The 22,529-nt window shown below is 39.2% G+C and overlaps 1 protein-coding gene across 3 annotated transcripts in view; it reads right to left on the reverse strand.

Moving 5' to 3' along the window:
* Window positions 1-22,529, reverse strand: part of BMP2K (BMP2 inducible kinase) — a 126,548-nt gene that overhangs the window by 15,946 nt on the left and 88,073 nt on the right. For 2 of the 3 annotated variants that reach the window (XM_075544148.1, XM_075544151.1), the window contains exons 12-15: window positions 21,622-21,720; window positions 20,951-21,135; window positions 18,318-18,475; window positions 4,672-4,782 (exon numbers count right to left, since the gene is read on the reverse strand). In XM_075544148.1, the coding sequence (XP_075400263.1) occupies window positions 4,672-4,782; window positions 18,318-18,475; window positions 20,951-21,135; window positions 21,622-21,720 (553 nt within the window). The remainder of the gene's footprint in view (window positions 1-4,671; window positions 4,783-18,317; window positions 18,476-20,950; window positions 21,136-21,621; window positions 21,721-22,529) is intronic. The other variant, XM_075544150.1, reaches the window with a different exon arrangement.

The following is a 22,529-nucleotide window of genomic DNA, read 5'->3' on the forward strand; positions in this document are numbered from 1 at the left end:
CAATCTCTCATTTAATCCTTCCAATAACTTCATCCAGCAGCTAGTATTATCCCCAATGTAAGAGAAAGAAATTCTCCAGGGAGTTCGGTAACACTCAATAGCACATGGTTAATATGCTTCAACAGAACAAGATGGGATCCCAAAGCTCTAAACTCCAAAGACAATGGCCTTTCTGATTTACTGACAATAAGTTAGCTACCTAATGTAAAAGTCAAATATAATTTCAGGATCATGAAAAATACTAACTCAAGAGATAGACATATTTTCATACAACATTGAACAGATTCTTGATATGACTACTTGGTTTTATAAAAATGGCTAACTATATAATAGAATTTTGCAATTAAAGGATGTTGAGAAATAAGAGGAAACACTAGATTTGATTCATTTTAGACAGTCTAAGAAAATAATATATTTTCCAATTAATCTGTATACACATCTCAAAGTGTTACTGTAAACTAAGCCCAGCAGAAACATCAGAAAACAAATCTGTGTGGCCAAACCAGAGAGTAATACGCCTGTTGACTGGAGATTAGGGATAAACAACTACTAGTGAGACAAAAAAATAAAAATATATCAGGTTAAAAGTTTGTATTTTTTAACTCTAAAGATAATGGTAGTATATGGAACCCAAGATTAAGGACAGAAGATCATCACTTACTCTAGCTGTCATTATTTCTCTCTCAAATGTCAGCCCCTGTGTCTAAAAGCCTGCTAACTAGATCCCAATGCCCCGACAGACAACTCAGACTCAATCTATCTCAAACAGCGCACACTCCCCTAGACTAGCCCTCGTATTTCCCTTTTCAGGAAGAATATACCTTTCAGTCAGACCTAAACAGGGTAATTATCTGAGGTTTCTCTCTGTCCCCGAGGATTCCCCAGTACCCTCCTTCTATGGGGTTACTCAGCTCTATAGATCCTGCTTCCATAAGCTAACTCAAGCCATCATTTTAAGAGTAGAGTTGGTGGCAATAGTCTCCTAATCACTACCTTCTTTATCTGTATTTTCTCCATCTGTCCTTCTAATTTTTGTTTTGACTTTCCAACTCATAAAGACCAACACTTTTACAAAAATGAATAAGTAACATAAAATCATTCCAAAAATGAAATAATAGGTGATATACATAAGATTTACATAACATTTTTAAGGCAGTGAAACTATTCGGCACAATACTACAGTGGTAGGCTCATGACATGTATTTGTCAAAACCATATGACTATATAGTACGGAGAGCCCAGCCCTAATATAAAGTATAGAAGTCAGTTAATAATAATATACCAATATCAGTTTATCAACTAACAAATTACCACAGTGATGTAAAATGTTAATAGCAGAAACAGTGCCCGTGGGGCAAAGTGGGCTATGGGGAACTCTTACTTTTCACACAATTTTTCTCTAGAACTGTTTGCTAAAAAAATCAATAATTAAAATCTGATAGGAAAATTGAAACTTCATCAGTGGGTGAGCGGGGTGGGGCTAGAAAGTTGTGTCCATGAATTGTTTTCCATTGTGAAAATGCACCTGCTTTCAAGGGCTGCTTGGTAAGAGTTTAATGGGGAAGCCCTATTCCATCCACTTCACTGTCCTGATCTTGCCCTTCAAACTGTTCTGACACGATGTCAGCGGACGTGTTCCAGGAAGGGCTAGAGAAATGGAAGAGCGGCTGTCAGAAGTACGAAGGCCTGCCTGAAGGGCGTGTCAAAAACAAGAGCTTAGCATTTTCGACATTTGTTTACTCAAAGTTTCCACAGTTTGTGGCAGTACTTTTTGGCTTATCCTGGTATCCTAAATGACTACTGGATATTTCTAGTATTTTTCTTCTCAGGCGCATCACAACTCAGTCTGCCTGGAATTGATCTAAGCAACCACAAATCATTTTCTCTAGAAAGGGATAGGACAGAGTCCTAGTTCTTCTCTCGCATTTACTATTTTACTTTCACTCATTCATGCCAAAATCCAAAATATCTGGATAATTCCCTTTCCAAATGTGCACAATCTCCAAGTCTCCTCCATTTCCACTGCTTTTACTTTTGCTCAGGATTTTACCCTTTCTACACATTAGATAACAGTAGCAGCATTCGTGCTATGGTGCTTTACTGCTTTTGTTTTCTATTTCTCTTAACAAACCTTTCAAAATTATAAATATAATCCAATTTTTTGGTTTAAAATCACTAAGTATTAGGTCCCGTTGCACTCACATAAAGAGCACGCATCTTAGTAGGGCATGCAAAAGCCTCTTCATGCTCCCAGACCTATATACCATACTGGCCAAGACCAATTCCCTTCCACTTCCTCACTATGCTTTCTGTTCAGTACAGAGGATTCTTCATGCTGGGGACCACTGCCTGCAACGCCTACCAAGCAAACATCTTTAGATCCTTCAAGTCTCAGGTTAAAGTATTACCTATTCTGGGAAACAAAATGTCACCATAAACTTATGGGCAACTCCTAAAGTGAAAAACAAAGAAAAGAAAAAGATGTTGGGGGAGTGGGGTGGTGTGGTGGTGTGGTGTGGTGTGGTGTGGTGTGGTGTGGTGTGTGTGTGTGTGTGTGTGTGTCTAAGATAATATCCCCCCAAAATCGCAAAAGTATCTTTAGAGAATGAAATATCAAACAAATATAAGATAATATCTACAAAGAGGGGAGGGAACCTCTTGGAAATTGAAAATAATGCTTGTAATATAAAAATTAAGGAAATTTACAAGGAGCAAAACTAAGAAAGAGGTGAGACACAGGGAAGAAAAGTTAGAAGGTCAGACTAGTAGGTGTGGCATCCTAATAATATTTAAGAAGAAACAGAAAATGCAAAAAATAAAACTACCAAATGATACATTTTTTTAAAAAAGCCTCCAGACTGAAAGGCCCACTTGGTCACCCTTAAAATTATTGAAAAAAGACCTATATTTAAGTATATCACGTTATCTTTATAGGACCTGTTATAGGGATCATCATACATATTCAACAAATATTAAGTAATTACTGGGTTGGTTGCTGGCTGGGATTCAAAGCCCAACAAGTCATATCTCCAACTCTCATTCAGCTTAAGAGCTAATAAAACAAACAGCTTTTGTTTGCTTCACTGCTACATCCATTCCAATGCACAACGGCCCCCTGTGTTTAGAGGAGAGCTCTGCCCCACTGTGTCTCTAGTGGCTGATTTGCAAAAGCAGGCCACCAGGCCAACCTCTCAGTTAGGGACTGAGCACATACACCATTTGTACCACCTTGGGTCCCGAGAACCTCAGAGAGAAGCTGAATGCTCACAGTGAAGTTAAAAAAGGTAACAGGAGTTAGTTACAATCCTGGCAGCATGTGACCAAAAATATCTCTAAACCAACCCCAAAATAAGGGAAAGCAGAGAAAGTCCAATTCACTGAGGCTTACCCTAGTTTTTGACCCTATTATTAATTTCCCAGGGTTCTTGCAGACCCTCGTAAAGAACCCAGAAGGAGTAGCATAGAGAAGTGCACCCCTGCAATACCTTCAGAGTAGGAAAAGGAGCAAGGGCAGAAGTGGCTTTCTGCCACCCGTCCATCTCTCAAGACTGCACATCAGAGAGCTGTTCTTGAAAGTTTATGGAAGACTATGTTGACAAGTTTTAGCATAGTGCTTTTACGGGCTGTAACGCCTTTCTGCCTGAGGGTATTTACTGGGTGTGGATTTACTGGTAGCACTGATCCAGATTAAATAGACACACAGAAAGTTATCTTCTCCGTTAAGGGAGCTGTACCATTGGAATAAAAGACGACTTGAAGGAAATAAACAGAAATGGACAAAGGAAGTTAATCATCCTCAATAAATAAAAAAGATTAAACATGGAGAGTGAGAACCATCATAATTGAAAAGCTGTAAGATTTTCTCTATGGCTCCATCAGAAATATACCTCAATCTTAGTTTTTAAGTATGTCTTGTATTAGTGTTCTCATGTGCGTTTTTTTTACTGGAAGCGATGATGCTACATACATAACTTGCCTGTGAGAAAAGGTACAGAACATGACTGACAGTTCTAGGAATACACTAAAGAAAGCTTCTACCTTCTAACAAAATGTAGTTTCTTCCAAGATATTTTCCTTTATCAAGATTTCTACCACTGTAACAATGCAACACAAAAATTCATCTAAGGCCAAAGTGGGATCCTACTTCATCCTATAATCTTCAACAGTGTTAACTGGGAATGAAAAAAAAATTTAATTAGCATATATTACCAATATTTGAAAACAGAATTGGAATTTAAATCATAAGGATGTAAAAATATGTCAAACATAATATAACAAAATATACAACTGCTTATGATTTTTAAAGACATTTTTAAAATGAAGCTACAAGAAGTATGTCCACACTAAGGAAATGAAGGATTCATTTGAAAATGTATTTTAAATATCTAAAAGTGAGTCATAGGGACATGTTTAAAAAAATCAATAAAGATGAAAGGAAACACTTTTATTTCTTTTAAAATTAGCCTTTTCTACGCTGGCAATGGCACAATCGAATAATAATCCAATGGAAAGAGCAACATTAGGGAAACTACGTTGGCTAAACGTTACTACAACTTTCTGTAAGCACCTCGTTCTTAGTTTGGCTTAATATTAATGCGGTTTTTGTCACTGTTGCTACTCTTGCTTTTGTGTTAGCTCAATGGTGGCGGTGACGTGAGATATGTGACTTGCCTGAGTGAGAAATGAAAGGAACAGAGCCCAAAGGATCTTCTGGAGGGTGGTTATGTGGAGCCGAAAGTGGGTCTACATTCTTATCTGAGGATGCACTTGCCTCGAGCCTGTCTGCAAAAATAAGATGAAACAAAAAGTAAAATAAAAACAAAATGGTCTTAAGTTTTTTAATGTGACAGTATAAGTAAAAGCAAAAATTAAACACAAAATATAATGTTGTGGGGGCAGCCCTGAGCATATTTGTTGCTACCCAAGTAAATTGAACAATGTAACTTCAGTGCTGAATAACTGAAATTAACTCAGTAAGTACTCAGTCTGGTCCTTTGACCTAACTGTTTGCCTTCAACTGGTAGCAGTAGCATACCAGTATGGAACTCAAAACCAGCTAGCTGCCAATTGTATTTGCCGGATTATTGCCACAAAAATGTATACAGAAATAATGTGAAATGTTACAAAATGATCAATAATCTATCAGGTAGCCAAATCCTATTTAATAGTAGCAGTGAAAATAATTCACTAACTCTTAAATTTGTTCATTTTTCTGTTAATTTGTAATTATTATCCCACCGTTAGCGCACACAAGACAAACATTTCTCTACTAGATTGAAAACATTAATGACAGTGTGGATTTACTCAAATATTTGAGCACTTAGGTTGTTGTAGGTACTGTTTTGGGCACTTGGATGTAACACCTGACAAAACAACAACGCCCCCTCCTCGCATGGAGCTTATGTGCTACAAGAAATAGACACAGCGATACAGCAAATGTAATGCAAGGTAGGAAGATTAAAAAAAGCCCTGCTTGCACTAATAAACAAGAGCGGTTCCCGTATTTAAGAGGCGAAGCCTGAAAGCAGGTGTGAAGAATGTGAGTGAGTGATGATTGGAGAACACTACAGAAGAAGAGCCAAGGCAAAGGTCTAAGGCAGGAACAGGCTTGGTGCACTGAAAGCACCGTTGATGTATCTCAGTTCCCTAGGAATGGTCATCTTTCCCAGCTGTTGATCTTGAGTCGTATTATACAGCAACTCCGTGTGTGTCAAGAGAAGAACTGTGCTCCTGAAAATCAGACGTAGATCGCCAGGGGACTGGCACCGCCAACCTTTTGATTACCACTGGAGCACGTGAACCATCAGCATTCAGGGATGCCAATTAGTATTTGTTGTTGTTCTCGTCAGAGAACTGCGTCCAACTCATGTTACCTCTGTGTGTTAGAGTCAAACTGCTCCACTGAACTGTCCGGGCTAGAATTTTAACGGAAACGGATCTCCAGACCTTTTCTTCCACAGTACTGCCACATGGGCTCAAAACTTCACACTTTAGGTTAGCGATTGAGCATGGGACATTTACAGCAAGTGGGCATGCTCCATATTTAGAGTAACTTACATTTATGGTTTCTACCAATAAACTATGCTGGTTTCAACTGCACTTAAGAATTGCTACGTTGAAGCAAGGGTGAAGAGGGAAGTCCACAGACAATTCCAATTCTATTAAAAATGACTCCTAATCTCACTTCAAGGAAAAGTCCACAGTTGAAGCAGCACCTCCTAAGACAGTGGTTCTCAAACTTTAATAGGATGCCAATCACCTGGGAACTCTGAGAAATGCAGACTCTGACAAGAGTACCATCGGTCTTCTGGTTTTGCTTTTTAGCAATCTCCCAAAGTGATATTGATGCAGCTAGTCCAGGAACCACACTCTTGAGAAGGCAAGGCCTTATGGGCCGACAATGCATGACAAATATCCACAATACACTCTAAAAGAGGACACTATGTGAAAACATGCCTAAATCACAAGCAATAGAGCCTTCACTGATCTCCCACCTTTCTTTAATAGCCTTGTGTTTCACTTCCAATCAGTAGCAATCCTTTGCTGCTCTTTTCACTAGCACTGAGCTCTCTGGGGAACCATGATGCACTTCATGTTAACATTTTTGCAAAAGAAAATTAATCACAGATAATGCTACAACCTTCAAGACATAAGATGCCTGTGCCTACTACCTGTGCCTAAGAGTTGAAAGCGCACATTGTTAAACAGTAAACTTGCTATTTATTTGTACTTTGCTATTAATTTATTTTTATTAACAGAAAGATTGCACATGAAAATAGAAAGTACAGTACAGCACATATATAAGCCAGTAACATAGTTGTTTATTGACTACCACGACACATATATTATAGTTTACATATGCAATGTACCACTCTGTACATATGTACAGATCCTCAATGATAAAGATTAACACTGTGCCTGCAACAGTGGGCTCAAACGTACCACCTGTGAGGATGGCACAAGACAGGGCAGTGTTTCTGGTGTACATGGACTCGCTCAGCGTGGGAACAGACTAGAGGGCCGCTAGCAACCATCACCTGTATATGCCTGAAGTAAAATCACTTTTGATTTGCAAAAGATAGGAGATGCGAAGGGATACCTCAAAATAAACTTGACTCCCTGCGCCCCCCCCCAAAAAAAACTACATGTTTAGAAAAAATTTTTTTACAAAATAACCTATTCACCTTCAAAGCACACTTAATACATTTGTCAAATCTGCAATTCCATTCTTAGAAACATTTTTCAAATTCCTCTGTTTAGATGACTAAAAGCATCTCCCTTGTTTGTTTCTTCACATCTTCTATGTGGTCCAATCACTGTACTTTCATGTTACTTTGCTGAAACAAAAGGAAGTTGCACGGAGCAAGTGAGGCGATTCAGGTGAGTGGGGCAAGAGTGGCACGCTGTTTTTTGCCAAAAACTGGTACATAGCAGCCTGAACAGATGCATTGTCATGGTGCCAAAACCAGTCCCGTCTACCACAGATCAGGGCCCTTTTTGTCACACACTGCTACCCAATCTTTGAAGAACCTCTAAATAGAAAGCTTGATTAACAGTCTGACCTAGTGGAACAAACTCCAAATGCACTATCCCCCTCCAATCAAAAAAAAAAGAAAGAAATGAACATCATCTTGATCTTTGATTTCACTTGACAAGCCTTTGGGGGAGGGGGCGAGGTGACGATGGTGTCTTCAGCTGGCTTCAATGATTGCTTTCAGGGTTGTAAGAATAACATGTCACCTCACCAGTAATGACTTTGGGGGGTTGGGGGGGGGAGCCTGGGTTGCTTCAGAGCTGTTCTTTCAAAGCACAGCATGTTTCTACTCGAAGCTCTTTTCCCAGTCAAAACCCTAAGCACAAATTTCGCAGCAAGCCATCTCATCCCCAAATCTTCCACTAAAATTTGCCAAAGTGAGCTTCAAGACAGGCCCGATAACTTCCCCATCTCTTCAAGAGTCCTGGTGTCGATCTTCGAGCACAGGTGCACAAATTTTTTTAAACAATTTATTAGGGGCTCATACAACTCTTATCACAGTCCATACATATATATACATCAACTGTATAAAGCTACAAGTGCACAAATTTTGTCAACATTTTCATCCATTTGGAAAGTTAACAGATGTCCTCAACAAGTTGTCATCAATCAACATTTCACCTTTTTGAAATGAGAAAGCCACTTATACACTTGAGTTTTTCCCATAACACTGTCCTGGTAAGCTGTGTTCAAATCAACATCACGACAGTTACTGTGGCATTTTTCCCAAGCAAGAAACAAAATTTCACAGCCACACACTGTTCTCTTAAATCGGCCATCACAAAAAAACGAGGTTCATGTGAAGCGGCTTTTACGAAAAATTTCACTGTGACCAGAGAGGACCTTCCCAGGTCCTAACGAATCAGAGCCACTAGTTAGATCCTTACCTAGTGGGGAAAGTGCCTATTACAAAATGCCTACTCATACGCCCACATACACGGGTTACATGTTGCAATTTGTATTCTGTGCATCTGGTTACATCTGCTATATTCTAGTCAAGTGGTCCAGATTTCACAACCCCGTGCCAACAAACAATATGAGACTCATGGCTGTACTTAACTATGACTAAAGACATACACTACATACATTTTATATACACACATTTAATATGTAGGCATATATTAATTGTTTTTATGGCTCAGACAATGTTATCTACTTAAAACTTTTGAGTTATTTAAAATTCTACTTATTTTATTCAAATGTTAAATACTATATTGCTGAGGCACTTATGTTGAGTCACTGAATCAACCATACAACTTCCAAAACTTAAGTACTGTTTTTAAAATACGACAATAGAGAACAATGGAAGTTATATAGGTAGTATTTAATTTAAATAATATTTAATTTAGGAAATCAGTATCAGTAACAAATTATCATTATGCATTTTTTGAAAACAAATTTTAGTGCTTTCTTTTTCAACAGCTACTCATGACTAGTAATGCAAAGGTTATGTGTTGGGATGCGACCTGCGAGGTCAGCAGTTTGAAACCACCAGGTGCTCCAAAGGAGAAAGTTGAAACTTTCTACTCCTGTAAAGAGTGACAGTCTCCAAAACCCACAGGGGCAGTTCTACTCTGTCCTTTAGGGTTGCTTTGAGTCAGAATCAAATCAGTAGCAGTGAATTTTAAGTGTGAAATTAAAGACTGGAAAATATCTACTAAGACGTCGCCTAAAAGTATAATTGGTTAGCTACAGTCCAAACTTACTAAGAGGTCAGAGAGTCACTCTCAGCGAGAATACACCTAGGGTCACCTGTTCTATTGGGCTCTGAAAGCACTTAAGAGTAGTAGTTGTGATCACATGGTCCCGAAGGGATCAGTTATCAGGCATCACAGAACAAAAAATCATTATCATTGTGTCCACACCTCCATGATACGATCACCGAAGACAAACGGGTGCATAAGCAAATGTTGCGAAGAAAGCTGAGTGTGCCCGGCTATCAAAGGAGATAGTGTCTGGGGTCTTAAAGGCTTGAAGGTGAACAGTGGCCATCTAGCTCAGAAGCAACAAAGCCCACATGGAAGAAGCACACCAGCCTGTGCGATCATGAGGTGTCGAAGGGATCAGATATAAGGCATCACCAGAAAAAAAAAAATCTTACCACAGTGAACAAAGGGGGAAGTGCAGAGTGGAGACCCAAAGCCCATTTGTCACAGAGGGGTCTAGGGGAGGAGATGAGTCAGTCAGGGTGCAATGTAGCACCTATGAAGAATACAGCTTTCCTCCAGTTCCTAAATGCTTCCTCACCCCCCCCCCCACCCGCCCCACTACCGTGATCCGAATTCTACCTTGCAAGTCTGGATAGAGCAGAGGTTGTACACTGGTGCAGATAGGAACTGGAGCCACAGGGAATTCAGGGTGGATGATACCTTCAGAACCAGGGGTGTGAGGGGCGAAAATGGGAGGGTAGAGGGTGAGTGGGTTGGAAAGAGGGAACCGATTACAAGGATCTACATGTGACCTCCTCCCTGGGGGACGGACAACAGAAAGGGGGGTGAAGGGAAACGCCGGACAGGGCAAGATATGACAAAATAATAATCTATAAATTATCAAGGGCTCATGAGGGAGGGGGGAGGGGGGAGCGGGGAGGGAGGGGGAAAAAAGAGGATTTGATGCAAAGGGCTTAAGTGGAGAGCAAATGCCTTGAAAGTGATTAGGGCAAAGAATGTACAGATGTGCTTTATACAATTGGTGTATGTATGAATTGTGATGAGTTGTATGAGTCCCTAATAAAATGATTTAAAAAAAAAAAGAGTAGTAACTGTGAAACCAAGGCTCTTCCTCAGACCAGAGCGCTGACCTACCCTAATCCATAACCCAGCTCCCAGCATCCAGGGTTCAAATAGTGACAAGCAGAGTGAGGGAGAAAGCAAAAGACTGTCTCTTCTCATCTATTCAGAGTAATAGGCACATTCTGTGAATATGCAAAAACCCTGAGTCTTTTCAATTAAGAAAAAGAGTATGTAGATATTTCTGTCTGAATTCAAGTCCTTGAGTGGTATGAACAGTCAACACATAGCTGCTAACTGGAAAGTTGGTAGCTCAAATCCACCCAGAGGGATCGCAGAAGAGGCTAGTGAAGTACTTACAAAATAAGCAAAGCACTGAAAACCCTCGAGACCACACGCACACATACTTGAGAACTATTAGTTGGAATCACCAGTAGCTGGTTCTGGTTTAGGTCTGAATTTGGCCCACAGTTCTTTCCCTGAGCACCTACATCATAAGTGCCAAGACACCTATATAAAATATGGCTACTGGGCTCTACACCTGGTGAATCAAATTATCTGGCATCGAGACCTGAAATTCTGCATTTTAAAAATAGTTTTATTGGCATACATTTCACACATTATGCAACTTAATTGTTCAATGATATCAAGATTTGGGCAATCACTGCTACATCTATTTTAGAATATTTTCTTCTATTACTAATTATTGTTAGCTCCCCTGCCATGCCTCTAGGCAATTATCAATTTAGTCAGTCTCCACTGATCTCTAAAGATCTTGAGTCTACAGATGTGCCTGTATATAACAATTACCTATACTGAGCATACAGAGAGAAGATACAAACAATAATGACTAAATAAAACATAGAAAATCCTCCATCAAAAAAAACCCAATACTAACAGCTGCTCAACTTTAAAATGGGTCAAAAGAGAAATACAGTGAAAAGGCGTTACATTTTATCCCAAGTACATCTGCCATAATTAACTTCACTCTCAGTCTGATAGCAAGGTTATTCAAATCACTCAACTACAGTCAGCAAGGGCCCACCAGAGGTTTAGACCATGTGTGGAACCTGCAAATGGGATTTGGGGTTTTCACTGCCATCCATAGTCTTGTACATCTGGTTGGGATTCTGCATTTTTAATATGCTCCACAAATTTCCACTACTGTAAACAATGGTTCCCAACTTATACAAGTCTGAAGTTATCACTAAGTTTCATTAAATCGTCAGCACTGGTATATTATCTCCATCTGTATACAGTAAACCTACTTGTAACTGTATAAACCACACTGCAATTATCCGAAGTACAACAAATATTTTGCATAGAGACCCCCCCAACCCCAGAATATAAATTATGGGAGACACTAGTAGTCTATGTTCTTTGATTCTGCAGCTCCAGGAGAGGGACATATCTCATCAGAGCACACGGGAGCAAATGAAGGGGCAGGAGGAGAGAGTGGAGCACAGCCTGGCCCAGCAGGCCGTGAGGATGATGTCCGGATTAGAGCAGCCAGTCCACCGAGAGGACAACATGGCTGGCCCCACTATGAGACATGATGCCCCTAAGTGACCAATGGCGCTACAGGTGACAGCACCGGAGACACAGTCTGCAAATTGCACCTAACCTGATCCCACCACACCGAGGCAAAGCACTGGGGGAGTGCAGCGGAACAGCAAGGGAATGGAGTGGCAAGGTCCCCAGGGAATCCTGAAAGTGGACTTTGGGGCCAGGGCGTGGTGCCCCAACAGACAGGACTGGAAAACACTCCTAAAGGCCAACAAACAATCCTTGAACTAACTACAAACTTTTCTTTCTTGATGTGTTTTGTTTTGTTGTTTGTCAGTGGTTTGTTGTTGCTGTTTTGTTGTCTGGTTGTATACTGTTGCTTTGTTTGCCTCTGTCTTGTTTTTGTGCATGTTATTATCTCCACAAGTCTAAATAAGACAGGCTGGATGAACTAACTGGAGGAAAAGCAACAGGACTGAGCGTTCCGGGGGGACTTGGGATAGGGGAGATGGGGGGTAAAGAAGTGGTATTAACAAACCCAGGGACAAGGAAACAACATGGGATCCAAATTGGTGGTGAGGGAGGAGTGGCAGGCCTGGTAGAGAATGATCAAGGGTAAGGTAAGGTAAAGAAGAAGTATAGCTGCAACCCAGGTGGGAATGAAGCATGATAGTGGGACAGGAGGAAAGTCAAGGGAAATAGAGGAAAGAACTAGGAGGCAAAGGGCATTTATAGAGGTCTAGACAAAGACATGCACGTATGCAAATATATATATGAGGAAATAGATCTATGTGTCTATATTTATAGGTTTATTATTAAGGTGATGGAAGGACCTTGGGCCTCTACTCAAGCACTCCCTCAATGCATGAATACTTCCTTCTATTAGATTGGAACTCTATGATGCTCACCCTCCCGACACAACTACTGAAGCCAAAGCGGGTGAACAAGTAAATGTGGTGAAGAAAGCTGATGGTCTTAAAGGCTTGAAGATAAACAAGCAGCTATCTAGCTCAGAAGCAACAAAGCCCACATGGAAGAACACACCAGCCTGTGTGATCACGTGGTCCCGAAGGGATCAGTTATCAGGCATCAAAGAACAAAAAATCATATCATTAGGTGTACACCTCCATGATATGATCGCCGAGGACAAACGGGTTCATAAGCAAATGTGGCGAAGAAAACTGATGGTGCCCAGCTATCAAAGGAGATAGTGTCTGGGTTCTTAAAGGCTTGAAGGTGAACAAGCGGCCATCTAGCTCAGAAGCAACAAAGCCCACATGGAAGAAGCACACCAGCCTGTGCGATCACGAAGTGCCAAAGGGATCAGGTATAAGGCATCATCCAAAAAAAGAAATCTTACCATAGTGAACGAAGGGGGAAGTGCAGAGTAGAGACCCAAAGCCCATTTGTCGGCCACTGGAAATCCCCTCACAGAGGGTCTAGGGGAGGAGATGAGTCAGTCAGGGTGCGATGTAGCACAGATGAAAAATACAGCTTTCCCCTAGATCCTGGATGCTTCCTCCCCCCCAACTACCATGTTCCGAATTCTACCTTGCAAGTCTGGATAGAGCAGAGGCACAGGGAATCCAGGGTGGATGATACCTTCAGAACCAGGGGTGTGAGGGGGCGATATGGGAGAGTAGAGGGTGAGTGGTTTTGAAAGGGGGAACCGATTACAAGGATCTACATATGACTTCCTCCCTGGGGGATGGACAACAGAGAAGGGGGGGGGAGGGAGATGCCGGATAGGGCAAGATATGAAAAAATAATAATCTATAAATTATCAAGGGCTCATGAAGGAGGGGGGAGCAGGGAGGGAGGGGGAGAAAAGAGGACTTGATGCAAAGGGCTTAAGTGGAGAGCAAATGCTTTGAAAATGATTAGGGCAAAGAATGTACAGATGTGCTTTATACAATTGATGTATGTATATGTATGGATTGTGATAAGAGTTGTATGAGCCCCCAATAAAATGTTTTTTAAAAAAAACGAATACAGACACTGAGAGTCATGTTCTCATTGTTCTTCAAATCATAAAACCAAGGTTCAATGCAGGTCATTAAAATGCCATAGATTTTCAGAGTTCTCATGATAATCTGGGTCCGATAGCAAAATATTACAAAACATATTAACCCTTTCATTATCAACTATTACTTAACAAATCCGGGTAGACCAAAGGATGCACACTGGTACAGATAGGAACTGGAAACCCAGGGAATCCAGGACAGATGAACCCCTCAGGACCAGTGGTAAGAGTGGGGATACCGGGAGGGTGGAGGGAAGGTGAAGGAGAAAGGGGGAAAAGATTACAGGTATCTACATATAACCTCCTCCCTGGGGGATGGAAAGCAGAGAAGTGGGTGAAGGGAGACATCAGACAGTGTAAGATGTGACAAAATAATAATTATTCATAAATTATCAAGGCTTTGTGAGGGAGGGGAGGTGAGGAGGGAGGGGAAAAATAAGAAGCTGATACCAAGGGCTCCCGTAGAAGGCAAATGTTTTGAGAATAACGAGGGAAACAAAAGTATAAAAGAGATTGACACCATGGATGTATGTGTAGATTATGAGGAGTTGTATAAGCCCCCAATAAAATGATTTAATTATTTTTAAAAACTAATTAAAGAATAATTTCTCAAATAAAGTTATCCCTAAAATGTATTTAAATGGCATTTTCACATAATTGGTTTTCTTTATGAGTTTAGTTTGTCCAACATAAGAAACTTACCTCCTCCTGTTTTGTCAAAAGAACTGTGTTGAGTAAGGACAATATTTTTTCAAGACTTTTAATTGATACAGATGGCAAAAATACAGGGTTTAAAAATCCTAGGATCAAACTATACTCCATAGTTACCATCAGAAAATTTAAATTACTTCTTAAATTTTAAAGTAAAAAATCATTTTTTCAGCTTATATGGATTATGGTATGCATTACAAAATGTTCACAAATAAAGGTAAAAGTGTAGTCCTTGTGTAATATTTTTTCAAGTACTAATATATGTGAAGTTGTTATTCTATACTGAAGAGAAACAGTAATAGGCCTGTATTTTCTGTTTTAGCAATACCTAATTATAGAGACAGGTTGATTGCTATTTCATTTTTGGGGCTTAGCAAAAAAAATAACACTGAAGACATTCAACAGGCTATGTAAGGTAGCCACAGTCTTTAGTTTTTTTTTATCTTCCTCTTCGATGTAATTTTAAATAAAAATGATGTAATTTTAAACAAAAATGAACAATTGATAAATAATTTTGATGTAATTTTAAACAAAAATGATCAATCAATAAATAAATCAACTGGCCACAATCAAAATATGATTAATTAACAAGTGCTGCTTTTAATTAATGTATAAAGCTTTACAATCCTTTGGAAAATTCAAATTTAAAATGTTCCTAAAGCATATAGTTATTTCTAATCAAAGTTTAATGCATTAAATAACAATGATCTTTACATATTAATCTAGAACTTTGGGTACCGAATATTGAAAAGGCATAATAACAGCAACATATGTACAAATGTACTTGATACAAGTGATGTATGGATTGTTAGGAGACTTTAAGAGTCCCAATAAAATGATCTTTTAATTAAAAATATTGATAAAACAAGTTTATGATTTTAAAAGTATCAAAATAAACTTTCTTACTAGTGCTTAATCATCATTTTGTGTTTTGGACTTAAATACTAAGCAGTTAAAAAAAAAACTAGCCATCATAAGAAATTATTTCAATTACACTGAAAACCAAAGCAAGAAAAAAATATTCCAGTTTTTGTGCTACATTAAGCCTCTTTGCCCCCTGGTACACAAAATTAAGCAATTGCTTATATGTCACCCCTGCCCCCCCAAAAAAGTATTTGTCACCAATATATAATATTTTGTAATTCTATTATGGTATTTCAAATAGCTTCTGAAAAACATGCAAGAATTTCCTAGACAACATGTATTTTCTTCATTATTTAAAATATAAAACCATGTAGATATTAAAAATTAAATGGCAATGCATTCAGAACAATCAACGCATTGTATTTTTACAAATCATGTATGAAGGTACTCAGTTTCTCACTGGGAAAGCATTACATAAACCAACTACCAACTCTTTTAGAAAGAACTTTGGAAAACTGTTGATAAATATGGTGAGATAAAAGGTACAAATATTGTTCTTGAATCTCAAATACAATAGTTTATTCATTTTGGAAATATAAATTGTGAGGGAGAAAGGAACCAACCAGTAATAGGCAACCATCAATTTTTTTGCAGTCTTTTATTGAGATGTCAATGTTCTAGAAGTATTTTGTCCATCAGTGCAATTTAGACCCTATCAAGCATATCAAATGGTAAATACCTTATTGCTTGCAAGTGAAAATGGTATTGCAGGTGACTAAATGACTAGTTATAAGCAAAACTTTGGGAAGCAATCTTTCTATCCTAAATTCTATATAGCCTTGATTTCTTTATAAATTATATAAAAGGTATTGACCTTTTTCAACTCCATTCTCATGACTTTCAATTATAAAAGGAAAAGGACATTTTTCCTTTCTTTCCCTGCTGCCGACTGTCATTTCTGCTGCCAAAGCGTTTGTCCACAACATCATTAAATACTGATTTTAAATTGCATTCGAAAGCCTCATTAAGTAAATAAATAAGGTTAAAAATGTTAGTTCAAGGCCAATAGTCTGTTACAGAACCAAATAATCCCCTCCTAGACAAAGTCTTATTTGATTTTCTGGACAATCCTATGAAGCAGGCATGACCACGCATGCCCATTGTATAGATGAGAAGGACTTCGTGGCTTAATGAGTGTGGCAAAATTACAGCCTTAGTGACATGCCAGGGATCAGAATTCCTGCTTCCCAGGACCATCTAGGCAGTGTTCTAAAGGGTTGAAGTTGCTCCAAAGGTGACCATCAGAAAAAGCTCTTCCAGTACTTTCATTTGGAATTTAACATCTGTCCATGATTAACAACTGGAATGCAAACTAAATCCTCCTGGCATGCACATGTATGCACACAAGTTACACATGATTGTTATCTGACGTTCAAGTTTCAAAGTAGGTAGCTGGTGAAAGGTTTATATTCTTATCCCAACTTTTGTGAACATATATCTGCTATTCAAGCCTAGGCCAGGTAAAAAAGCAAGTGGATGTCATTACAAAGTTTAAGGAACTTAGAATAACATATTTTCATGATAATACATTTTTCAAGGTACAAGAGAATATTCATCTATTTCATAATTTAATATTTTTTAAAGACTAAGTAATCAATTACCCAAGGAGAAAATACTGATTTACTACAAACCTTAGTTATTACTCTGATCAGAACACATAAAAATAAATTCCTAATTCTCTTTTAATTTTTAAGTAATCCTATAAATCATCTCTCAACTGTCTCTATCATGTCCCTCAAAATAGATACTTTATTCCTTAAAAAAAATTTTCTTTTTTGCCTTGGGGAACACACACAAATTCTAGGAAACAACGCTACACAAAAAGAGTTGTGGTTTCAATTTTTTTTTAAATAATCAGATGTAAACTGGTGCTACCAAAGATAAATCTTTATTAAAGTTTCAGAATTCATTTGTATATATGTAATTAATCATCAATTTAGTTTTTTTGATCATATAACCAATATATAAAATACAAACTCAAATTCCTAACAACCACTGATCCCTGATTTTGGGGGCAGCCATACATTTTAAATAAAACATATACCAATTTGGAACAAAGCATTTCAAGAATAAATGGTCTCAGAGTGCCAAAAATAAAATATAAACTAGAAACCATAAACCAGGGACTACTAAGTCCTTTTTACCACCTGAAAAAGGAAAGACTGGGAGAATCCACAACTCTCCCCACACATATGCATCCAAGTCTCCAATACCTGAACATTATCTGCATATTGTAGAAGTCATACTTATGCTATTTTGCAACCTTCTTCCAAAAATGAGCTTTTTAATATTAGGTAACTTAAGAAAAACCAATGATTGCCAGTAAAAACATTGAGATATCTGATTCAAAGTGGAAAAGAATGTATTTAACCTTTGCCTTTTGTGAGAACAAAGCAGCCCTTGTATGTGACCATTCATTAAAGGGAAATATAAACATTAACATAATGTAGGAGCTTAGGTTTTCTTTCAAGCATTTTCAAAGGGCATCTCAGACCAACATTATCTTCTACTGAGTGTGCAAGAAAGCAGAGCTACAAAGTGATTAGTAAGGCAAGAAGATACTATTGTTTCCCTTTTTTATTTGAACATCAATTATTTTCCATTATTCTGGAGATACTCTGAATTGAACATTCATAGATAGGCAATATTTAAGTGTTAGGATTGTCAACATACTATCAGCAATCTTAGGGCTATTAGCTACTACCAAGCAATTGATTTCTAAAGCACACAACACAGTTTAATATATATAAAAGACAGCGGCCTGAATTTTGCCCTCAAATGCAAAAAAGAATTTCAAAACACCACCTAACAGTAGTTCTTTGGCCTTGCAGAATATTTATAGAGTTGTTACTCTACTGTGAAGCAAAATAAGCCTTCAAGTGTCCCTTACTTGATCTCAGAAGGTCAAATTCTCTGTCCAAGAGTTCCTCTTCTGTTAACTTGGAGAAGTTATCCTCTCCAAAAGGATTCCACCCGGACATGTCAGGGGGGTTGCTGAGGTTCTTCTGATTCATAAAATTTGCAACTGCTTCTTTATCAGCAACGGATCTACAGTAATGAGAGGGGAAGTACATCAGAGGAAAGCACACTTATGCTGTAGTTCATACATTATAAATGATTAGAAAAACACCTTTTTTTCCCTCCCATATCATGAAGATAGCAGATAACAGCACTGGCTTTGGGGAGAGATCACTTTGAATTTGAATACCAGCACTTCCACAAGGAATATGGGCAAGGTCTTTAACCTCTCTCTGCCTCAGTCCCCTCATCTGAAAGTAAGAATAACAGAATGTACTTCACTGAATTTGGGTCAACTCAATGGTAGTTAAGGATCACCACCTCCTAGAGTTACTGAGATAATTAAATGAGTTAGTCCATGGAAAGCATAAAGAAAACCATACCTGAGGCAAACCAAACAATATTAGATATTATCACCGTGAATGAGGCAAAAATTCTCTATTGACTAAAACGCTCTCATATGAGAGGGCTCAGAGTTGGAGGACAAATTCCAAAAGGTAAACTGTGAGGATTGATTTATGAATTACACAGTGTTAGATAAATTTTCTATGATCGAAACAATTTTCAGTCCTTATGTATAATCCAGAGCTTAGGACCACTGGTTGAGAGGTCTTGAGCCAAAAATCAGACTGGGTGAAACTCAAAGAGAGATAAACAGATGAGCATTTCCCTTGTGCTTGCCAATGAGCCTTTTTGAACTTTCTGAGCCCTCAAAGTAGGGCTCAGGAACATCCACCATTTCCTGTCCCTAGGATGACATGATATATTCTTCTTCTCAGACTGTATGCTAGGCTATGCTATAGACTATGATATTGGCCATCAAGCCAATGCCAACTCAGAGACCCTGTAGGACAGGGTAGAATTGCCCCTGTAAGTTTCTAAGACTATAACTTTTCACAGGAGTAGACAGCCACGTCTTTCTCCTACAGAGAGGCTTGTGGCTTCAAAGTGCTCGTGCTGCAGAATCACAGCCCAACGAGTAACTGCTGTACCACCATGTGCTTGAAAGAGGGTTACATCTAGTATCTCACTGCTAATAAACCAAACGCTGCAGGGATGTCAGTGTAAAACTTCTAAGACCAGATCATAAAAGGTTTGTATCATCCCTTCCTGTCTCACTCTTGGATCACTAGTGCTACAGTAAACCAGAAAAATTATTCCTCTGTCAAAACAGTCTCTTCCCACATCTTCGTCACATCTTTAACCTTCGTCACACCCTTTCAAGTCCTGAAACAGTACTCTGTGAGAATGGATTTAGAGTTCTAGTAACCCAAACGCCAGCATTTATTTCCTCCTGTGCATCTGGAAGCCAGCTCAAAGAGAACACAAACAAACAAACAAACAAACACTATCATCGAGTTGATTCCAATTCACCTTAACGCCCCACCACACCCATACACCACACCACCCCCACCCAGACCCACCCCACCCCAACTCAGGGATCCTGGGAGTACCTGAGACTGACTCTTTACAGGAGTTGGAAGCATCATCTTTCTCCCTTAAAGCTGTTGTTTTAACTTGATTAATAGGTCTTTCTTTTCAGAACTAGCAAAGTAACTTATCAAGGTTTTGTTTCTATTGAAATTACAAACAATGCATTAGCCCTACGTGCTGCTCTAAATGTCTCTGAGTCTATTTTCAAGTAGCAGTTGGCAAAATTAGCTGAGGGCAATGGAAGAAAGGATGGAAAAACATAAACACAAGAAGAATGAAGAGGAAGAGTAGGTTCTGCAAGAAGATGGGCTCTCTTTATATTACAGCAGGGGCCTCTTAACAAGCCCGTTCCAATCTCCGCTTCCATAATAATTCCCTTTAGGGACCCACAACAACAACAAAAAAATCACATCAATGTGAATGAGAGGGGAGTGCAGAGTAACGACCCAAAGCCCATCTTGGGCACTCCCTTACAGAAGGGTCACAGGAAGAGAAGAGCCAATCAGGATACAGTATAGCACCAATGGAACATACAACTTTCCTCTAGTTCTTTAATGCTTCTTTCCGCCACTATCATGATCCCAAGTCTACCTTAAAAATCCAACTAGACCAGAGCATGTGTACTGGTACAGGTAAGAGCTGGAAACACGGAATCCAGGAAAGATAAAGCCCTCAGGGCCAATGATGAGAGTAGCGATGCCAGCAGGGAAAGGGGAAGGTGAGGGGAGAGAGGGGAAACCCATCACAAGGCTCTACATATAAGCCCCTCTCTGAGGGACAGACAACAGAAAAGTGGGTGAAGGGAGACATGAAAAAATAATAACAATTTATAAGTTATTAAGGGTTCATGAGGGAGGGAGGGTGAGGAAGGGAGGTGGAAAAACGAGGAGCTGATACCCAGGGCTCGCTCAAGTAGAAAGAAAATGTTTTTAAAATGATGATGGCAACCAATGTATAAATGTGCTAGACACGATGAAGGGATGTATGTATGCATTGAAATAAGAGCTGTATGAGCCCCCAATAAAATGATTTTTTAAAAATTCCATTTGCAGTCATAGGAAAAATACTTGCCTATTGGCACTATAAGAGGAGTCCATAATGGTTCCAACCTGAGCTGGAAGTGACGGCGGGTAGGAGACTAAGGCTGGTGAGAACTCTTGAGGGGAAGTCAGATATTCCGGTGAAGCTTGCTGTTGAGACTGCTGATGTTGAGCTAGCATCTGTTGCTGCAAGAAGGCCTGCTGATACTGCTGCATCTGAAACAAAAAAGGTTACGGTGCAAAAGTGTGCTCAACGCCACTCAAGGAACCTGAAAAACAACTGTTACATGAAGGAGAAGCTCTGCTACTGAAAAAGCACAGCAAGAAAAAAGAATCTATATGAAGCTAAGCTAATTGGGAGGGATTTAAACACTTTCAGAAAAAGACAATAGAACAGCTTGGAATCAGTCGTTTTCTTCAGAGTGTCTTTCCTGCCTATCTTCTTGTTCAGTAGATGTATACTGAGTCGAAGATGCAATGCCAAAAGATCAAGGGTAGCATATAATTTCCCATCTGTTATGAGCCAGTCAATTATTATGTACCAAATTTAGGTTCTGTAGTCCAGCCAAATTTAAAGAAGGTTAAAAAATATGAGTGATTTTGACTAAACGCATCAATTAACAACACTGAATAGTAACACGTGCAATTCATTTGAACACTTCAATGTATACTAACATCTTTCTCAAAAAACTGTCAACTTACCGCTGTAGAGTACTGTGACACCGTGGGTGGCTGCTGATACACTGAGCGCATTACAAACTGCTGCTGAAGAGCCTGTTGCTGCCTCACTGCTTGCTGATACTGGAGGGCAAAAATAGACAGGTCTGTCTACAGCTCTCACGCTTCTGTGGTAGAGTCTTTTGGTTCTAAGTTCCGTTGACATTACCGTAGCAATGAGTTGCGAAATTACTAGTTCACACACCAATGTAAAATAGCTTACAATAGTCTATTAAAGTGATTGTGGCATAAATGCTTACTGGTACTGGTTTCAAAATTAAGGCAGCCCAGAAAGAGATTCTACTAGAAGTAAGCACTGCAGCATAGTTTCAGGCTATCTGAGAGAAACCTAAACTCTTCCTTTCCTACTTCATGAAGATCCCACAAGTGACAATCATCTGCACACTGTATCTCATGCCCACCTAGGTCTTTTCTTCACTGGCATTTTCCGGACACAGTATACTGTCCACTCTAGGCCTATGAGTCAGGCCCAAAGGAAAGAGATACTCATAAGGATGCTCGTAAATAATTGGCTCAAAAACACACAGGTGCTAATTCTGCCTCACACTGCGGGCTAGGCCAGAGCAGGCAGACCAGTAGAGATCACAAGTCAGAACACACAGAACCCAGATCAGATAAACCCCTCAGGACAGAAATGGAAGTAGTGGTTTCAGAAGGGTAGGGAGAAGGTGGAGAAGAGGAGGGTGAAGAAACTGTGGGGGAAGGGAGACAGTGGTTGGTGTAAGATATGAAAATAATAATTTATAATTTATCAAGGGGTCATGGGGTGGGAGGGGAAGGAGGGAGAGTAAAAAGAGGAGTTAATACCAACAGCTCAAATAGAATATAATGTTTAGAAAATGGTGGCAACTTATGTATAAATATGATTAATA

Source organism: Tenrec ecaudatus, chromosome 3 (assembly GCF_050624435.1).
Source record: "Tenrec ecaudatus isolate mTenEca1 chromosome 3, mTenEca1.hap1, whole genome shotgun sequence".
NCBI classification, from domain to species: domain Eukaryota; kingdom Metazoa; phylum Chordata; class Mammalia; order Afrosoricida; family Tenrecidae; genus Tenrec; species Tenrec ecaudatus.